The sequence below is a fragment of the Palaemon carinicauda genome, chromosome 22 (genome assembly GCF_036898095.1).
Source record: "Palaemon carinicauda isolate YSFRI2023 chromosome 22, ASM3689809v2, whole genome shotgun sequence".
Taxonomy (NCBI): Eukaryota; Metazoa; Arthropoda; class Malacostraca; order Decapoda; family Palaemonidae; genus Palaemon; species Palaemon carinicauda.
In genome coordinates this window covers 100,595,496-100,602,995 of record NC_090746.1, presented here as the reverse complement: position 1 = coordinate 100,602,995, position 7,500 = coordinate 100,595,496, and the positions used below count along the sequence as shown (strand labels likewise).

The window sequence follows — 7,500 nt, the reverse complement described above, 5'->3', positions numbered from 1 at the left end:
ATGTCTGTCCTCCAGGACAGAGAGCTGAAATACCACAGAAAATTGCATTTGACTCTTTGGAGAAACGACGGTCTAATTCACTAATTAAGCAGTCTAGGACTTCATAGAAAATCCTGATGTGTTGCACATGACATGGAACAGAAGATCCTTGACCACTTGTTTCAAACACGATAAATCCATCAAGCTTACGAGGTTTCTTTACCCGTTTTCTTGTTGTTGTTGGTGTAATGCAGCATTTCCTGCAGAGTTCATTAACCTTCTCAGAGTAATGGTCATTCAAGTCAGAGTTGCGTACATTAACTAAATGTTCATGGAGTGACGAAATTAGATTTGCTGCTTTTCCTAGGTCTGCTTGTTTATCCTGTAGCTGTGTAGACACTTTATTAACTTTTCCAAGAATATCTGTGAAAAATTGCAATAAGTAAACAAACTCTGCATCAATCTGGGCAAGCAAACCGCGAGCGGATACAGCTCGGGCACCAATGTCATCTTCAGAAATTTCCTTCAAAAGTCTCATTATGCATTGCAGACGGAGTAGAGCATTTTCACACGAAGTGGCCCGACACCACCACCTTGTGTCACTGAGATGCTGCAGTTCTCGTACTTGTTCTTTAGGCAACATTTCACGCTGTATCAAAATGAATTTCTCATGAACTACCGAGTTACTAGCAAAGATATAGAGTTCTTCAAGCAAACTAAAGAATTCAGCAGCTTCGGGTACATACTTTGCAACATTTATCAACACTAAATTGAGCCTGTGTCCATAGCAGTGTATATAATATGCAAAAGGAGCTTTATCACGAATTCGTTTCTGAGCACCACTAATCCCTCCACTCATCACTGATGCCCCATCAAATCCTAATCCTACAAGAGAAGATTTGTAATCCAACCCCAGTTTATCCAAACTCTTCAAAATAATATCTGTGATAGAGGCAGCATCCAACAAGTCCATCTGAGTGAAAGAAATGAAGCACTCCTGAATACAATTTGCTATTTCATCATAAAATCTAATAACTAATGCCAACTGCTCTGCCTTACTAACATCCTTGGCTTCATCAGCTTGAACAGAAAAGTAATGACATGACCTAACTTTTTCTGCAATTTCTTCCTTCACCATACATGCAAGTGTGTCAATCATCTCATTCTGTATTGCAGAACAAGTGTATTTTTCATTTTTTGGACCACTTTCTACTCTATCAGCTATAATAAGATCACGTTTAGCAGTGAATCTGAGAATCTTACGAACATTTCCTGGATTCAGTTCATCATCACCTTCTGTATGTCCTCTCTGCGAAATGTCTTGTGTTACAGTCAAAAGGATTATTTCACCTAATGTCTTTATGTAATGACGATTTTCAAGAACTTTCTTCTGGTATGCCTCACTTATACACTGAGCAATTGATGTTTTATCAGCTTTATTTCGTTGATAGTCCGCCCATGCAATACAAGAAGTTTTGTGGCACTGAGAGGAAATGTGCTTTTCGATGGCACCATCTTTTCCATGTGCTTTCTTCCATCGTCTAAAGCCACTCTTTATGAATGCTTCATCTGCATTGCCATATGTTGGTGGAGCAAAGTGCCTGCATGCAAAACAGAACATTGCATCTCGTTCTTTAGAATATTCAGCCCATTCATATTTGTCGAACCAAGCCCCCACAAAAGACCGAGCATGAGACTTTCCTTCACTATGCCTTGGATACTCTTTTAATCGTACCTGAATAGGATTCTCAGAAGCAGATTGAGAAATGTCAGCTGGTGCAGAATCTTCCTTTTTCTGTTTCTTTGTTGGATGATCATGTGAACTTGATCTTGCAGGATTGCCAATACTTTCACGATCACAGTCTCCCTCTGACTTCTTAGCAGGTTTATCAGATTCAAGGTTTACTGTCAATGGTGTATCACATTCACTGCGTTTTTTAATTACAAATTTATCCATGATTGTCTATAGTACAATAAAATTATCTGTGATAGTAAGTTCTGAAAAAAAAATAAATTAAATCAAATAATCACACGTAATTCACAATTAACACAACACACCTGTCACCACAGAAAAATGTGATAAAATTTGCGGTTTTGCCGACTACCGACTGGAAGAATAGAAGATGATGACAGCACGCACACACACACACTGTCACACACACACACACACACCCACACCCACATATATATATATATATATATATATATATATATATATATATATATATATATATATATGTGTGTGTGTGGGTGTGTGTGTGTGTGTGTGTGTGTGTGTATAACATGTATACAGTATAATAAATATATGCACATATAGGCCTACACTATCACTGCCAACATTCACGAATCACAAAAATTGATACAATTAGGCCTAGACGATTTTTATTATTATAGGAATTGTTTTCTATGTAAAAATAAAATGGGGTTAATTGTCACCGACTCACCAGCTACTTGTATTTTGGCCTATTTAGTTATTTTCTTTCAAATATGGCTAACGACAATATTTATATTTGGCTTTTGTCAGATCTGTTTGTGAAAAGGTTAACACTGGGTTGAAGGGTTAAAACTTGAGTTGGGATATAGACCTACATCATATAACAAAAAAATTAGTGTACATTGTTTGCTACTTTACACCCGCCTGTCAGATTCTTCTCATTCTTTTTCTAAGATTTCGTATAATTATTTTTTTACTCTATTTTCGTATCCGCTTCTTATGTGAAACACCCACATACTGTACATAAAGATCGAATATCTCATAGCCACTAGTCTACTCCCACTTTGTATGAGACGAAATAATGAATACCACTTATGCTCAAATGCACTTATGCACAAATAATTATGCTTTAGACACTCAATAAGACACTAATCGGGTAAAAACTGACTTGACCGGCTCACAGTCTCACAGAAACGGACTACATGTACTGATCACATCATCACATCATACATGGAAGAAACATACGCGTCTGATTCGCGTCACACAAACACAAGCGGGCGAGGAGGACGGAGGTGTAAAAAAAATTCCAATAATTTTAATCTAGCAACGTTACCATCTTTTTTTTTTTTTTTTGTGATTACGTCTAGTTATTGTGATAGGATGGGATATTTGAGTGTATATATAGTATACTGTATAATTTATAAGGTATATATTTATATTATATATTATATTATATTATTATATATGCCTAAACTAAGCTTATTTAGAATTAGGATATGGAAACAAAAACTGGGGGGGCCAAGCTGGGGGCCAGCCAAAAAACTGGGGGGGGCATGGCCCCCCCTGGCCCCCCCCCTAGAATTGCCACTGTATATAGGCTACATGTATGTATATATATATATATATATATATTATATATATATATATATATATATATATATATATATATATATATATATATATATATATATATATATGTACGTGTATATGGTAGATTTAAGAATCTATGCAATTTGGCCAAGCACTCGCCCCAGGGAGGCCCAATCTGTGCCAAGTTGCACCAAGAAGTAAAAGTTAAAATGGAACACAAAGAAAGAAATATATCTTTAATGGAGTAAAAAGGAAGGCTAAAAAGTAGGTATCAGAATGCCTACACTGCACAGCTTAGGTTGCACTGATAGCACTAGCAACCACCCGTGGGCTTTTGCAATAACGTATTCTTCATAATATATTTTTTACTCTTGTTCATCTTATATTCTGAAGCTTAGAAGGCTGAGTCTCAACCTTGAGTTTACTTCTCAACCAGCTTCATTTCTGGAAAGGTGCCACTAAATCATAATATTTCATAAATTGTAAAACTAGCTGCGTGATGTCGTATTTCATACAATGATAAACAACGTTTTCCCAATAAAGGAAATCGATTTGCCAAATAATAGAAAAGTTTATGATTGTTCCAACTAACTACATAAGCCTATAACTCATTTTTCTTTCCACAACAAGGTTTAAATGTTATGGACAGTCATAAAAAAAATGCTGAGAACATTTAATGATTTTCATAACTTTTGCTCCCTTCCATGGAATTAGAAATTGCTGATATTCAAAACACTCTAAAGTACTTAGCTACTTAGCTAATAATAATAATAATAATAATAATAATATTAGAAATAATAATCATAAAAATATAATGTGCAATAGAAGTATAGGCCTAATACAAACACTGTATATATAGGCTACAAAATGTGAAGGTCGACTTTATCTCTTCATTCAGTACGTTGATTATGTTAAAAGTGTCTCATTTACATCTAACTCTACCTTTTCACTCTAATTTCATATATTTGCAATAAAATTACTCCATACATATGAAAATTAAGTCAATATGATCGCTTTTCTCCGTTTTATTATAGTTACAGACGGAGCTTGATGTTTCTACTTTTTTGCGAGTGAAGCGAGCGCAAAGCGAAGCAAGAACCATTAGATTTTCTAAAAGAAAAAATATACAAGGAATAATAGTTTAAAAATAATCAATCACTGATGTTAGTATGCGCAGTTCAACATTACCGTTTGCCAGTACATACCGAGGTTGATGTTTTACTTTTTCTGTGAGTGAAGCAAATGCAGGGCAGAGCGAAAAACATTGGATTTAGTGTAAAGCATTTTGAACAGATAATATATGTTTTCCTGTAGTAAATAATGTGATTTCACCGACTTTGACTTCATTTCAATTATACCAGTTTTAGTGAGTGTGTAGTGGGGAATGAAATAGTTGAATTGGTTGTTCTGCTTGTTTGCCGTTGAAATGAAGATCAAATTCAGTTAAAGTAAATTATTTACTACGGGAAAACATATATTTTCTGTTCGAAATGTTGTCCCGTCCGTAAGTATAATTTTACCACATTTTCTTTACAAGGCAATTACTAGCCTATAACATTGGGGGCAATTATGTAAACAAACTATCTGATGGTCATACCGGAACCTCTAAATTCCAGTTTAAATAGTTACGTTTAGTACCTCAGCCCTTATATGCTGATACATTTTAAATTAGGGCGTATCATAAATTCACTACTGTACAAAGAAAAAATACAATCAGTTTATGTGCATGTAACACTCACCATCTCCAAGCTCTGCCCATCTCTAGGTAGCCCATACGTCTCATATTTAGCATGTTACTAAACAATTTAGCGAGATTTCGTCACTTTAATTTCATAGTGGCACTTTTACTGTCAATTCCAATGAAATATGATATATAACCGGTATGCACAATACGCGAAAAACGAAATAATTCACTATTACAAATAACACTCTAGCGAAGTATGGACGCCAACGACGCTAAATGTTAACCTTTCATTGACAAATTACAACACCGAGTATGAAGTTGCCATTTCGATCATTTATCAAGATTTATCAAGGTTTATGGAATACATTCTATAGACTTTGAGCTATATTACAGTTCTCAATCCATTGAGGAATCAGTTTTATATATTTTCTAAAAGAATATCTTAAAGGAAGAACAATGCATTCATGACAAAAAGAGAAAAAAAGGTTATCAAAATCATTACGGAAAAAATACTTGGCAGCTCAATTAATTCACAACACAAGCTACAACATCGAGTATGAAGTTGGCATTTCGATAATTTATTAACTCATCCGGCATAAGATTTATCAAGGTTTATGGAATACATTCTATAGACCTTGAACTATATCCAAGTTCTCGTTGCATTGAGGAATATGTTTTATATTTTTTCAAAAAACATTTTAAAGAAAGGCCTAAGCATCTATGCCAAAACAGTGATTATTAAAATCCTTCCTGAAAGGATACTTGGCAACTCAGGCTCAGGTTCAGGTTCAAATTTGAGGAGTTGTCTCTGCAACGGCGCCTCTAAAAACTTAATTATTTTTCTCTTATACTGTTTTGTCTCTTCCTCCACATCAGGTTTAATATTTCTTTGTTTTTCTAAATTTCTTTCACGGAATAAAAAGAATCCTATAATTTTCTTTAGGTCTATCTCGTAGAGTTTTTGAAGGTCAATTATTTAATTCCTTTCCTTTCTATATTCCTGGCAAAACAACAAAATATGGGTCAATTTTCTTTCCTCATTTTCAGAGTAATTGCAGTTTACACTCCCCTCATTGTGTCTATTCATAATGTTTACTTTTAACGTATTAGTTCTTGCCCTAAAAATATCACTGATGCCAATGTATTGTAATATATTTCTTCTTTAATTCCTTTCTTCTACATTCTATATATTTCTAAGCTACCTTTACTTCCGATTTCTTTCCATTTTTCAGCGTCCCACTTTCTGGTTTCGGATCTTTATTCTGCCTTAGTCATTCTTCTTATCTGTCTTACATCCAGATTTAATTCTTGTTGGTAATTTGCTGGTTATTTCCACCATCTTCCTTCTTTTTCTTGAATGTCCAGGATCATTGTTTTCAGTATTTCATATATGTATGTATGTATATATACATATATATTATATATATATATATATATATATATATATATATATATATATATATATATATGTGTGTGTGTGTGTGTGTGTGTGTGTGTGTGTGTGTGTGTGTGTGTGTGTGTGTGTATGATTATCCAACAGGCAAAAGAAGCCAAGTGAGAAAAGGAAATGAAGAAATAAATAAACTATTTGAGAAGTAATGAACAATTAAAATAAAATATTATAAGCATAGAAACAATATCAAAACAGATATTTCATATATAAACTATAAAAGACTTATGTCAGCCTACTCAACATTTTAAACATTTTAAATCCTCCTCTTTATCCTGCAGGGTGTATGGTGGATCCTTCGAGGACTGGAAGGCCAACGGGGGAGATGTGGAGTTTGGAAAAGAATGAAGCTGAGACGTCAAAGGTCAAGGTTTAGGCAGCGCAAGGAAACCATACTTCATTGCTTCTAGTGTGGCTTCTCTCTTTATTGATATACCATATCATTTCCCTCATACATTGTTGAATACTTTGTGATTCCCCTGTTTTATTCTATAGTTTAGGATTTATTCATACTTTTAAAAAGTCGAAATATCAATATTTTGTCGTCATACAATTCATTTAAGAAAATTATTTTAGTTTATAATTCTGTTACTGTGTCTTGAATACTGTGTGATTCACCTGTTTTCTTCTATAGTTTAGGATTTATTCCTATTTTTGAAAAGTGGAAATACTAATATTTTGTCGTCATGCAATTTCTTTAAAAAGAATAAAATTCTTTAGCATTTTTTTATGTTATAAATGTGTCAATTTTATGTTTTGATTTCTTTTGAAGTTGATTTTATATACCATATCATTTCCCTTATACATTATTGAATACTGTGTGATTCACGTCTTTAATTCTATAATTTAGGTTTTATTCCCACTTTTAAAAAGTCAAAACACCAATATTTTGTCCTCATACAATTTAATCAAGAAGAAGAAATTATTTTAGTTTATAAATCTGTTCATTTTACTTTGTACCTTCAGTTGCTTAGTATCAGTATTCCAGATATCTGTAAATGACCCCATATTTGCTTCTTGCTTGTACCACCATTAATTTTAATAGTATATAGTGTAATAATCCTTATTATTCTTAAAAATTAT

At 33.6% G+C, this 7,500-nt stretch overlaps 1 protein-coding gene across 1 annotated transcript in view; it reads left to right on the top strand.

The window, feature by feature from the left end:
• The window catches only part of LOC137615989 (rhodanese domain-containing protein CG4456-like), a 14,787-nt gene that overhangs the window by 7,179 nt on the left and 108 nt on the right, over positions 1-7,500 (top strand). The window contains exon 4 of the mRNA XM_068345670.1: positions 6,699-7,500. This exon is cut by the window's right edge and continues 108 nt beyond it. Within this exon, the coding sequence (XP_068201771.1) occupies positions 6,699-6,765 (67 nt within the window). The 3' untranslated portion in view covers positions 6,766-7,500. The remainder of the gene's footprint in view (positions 1-6,698) is intronic.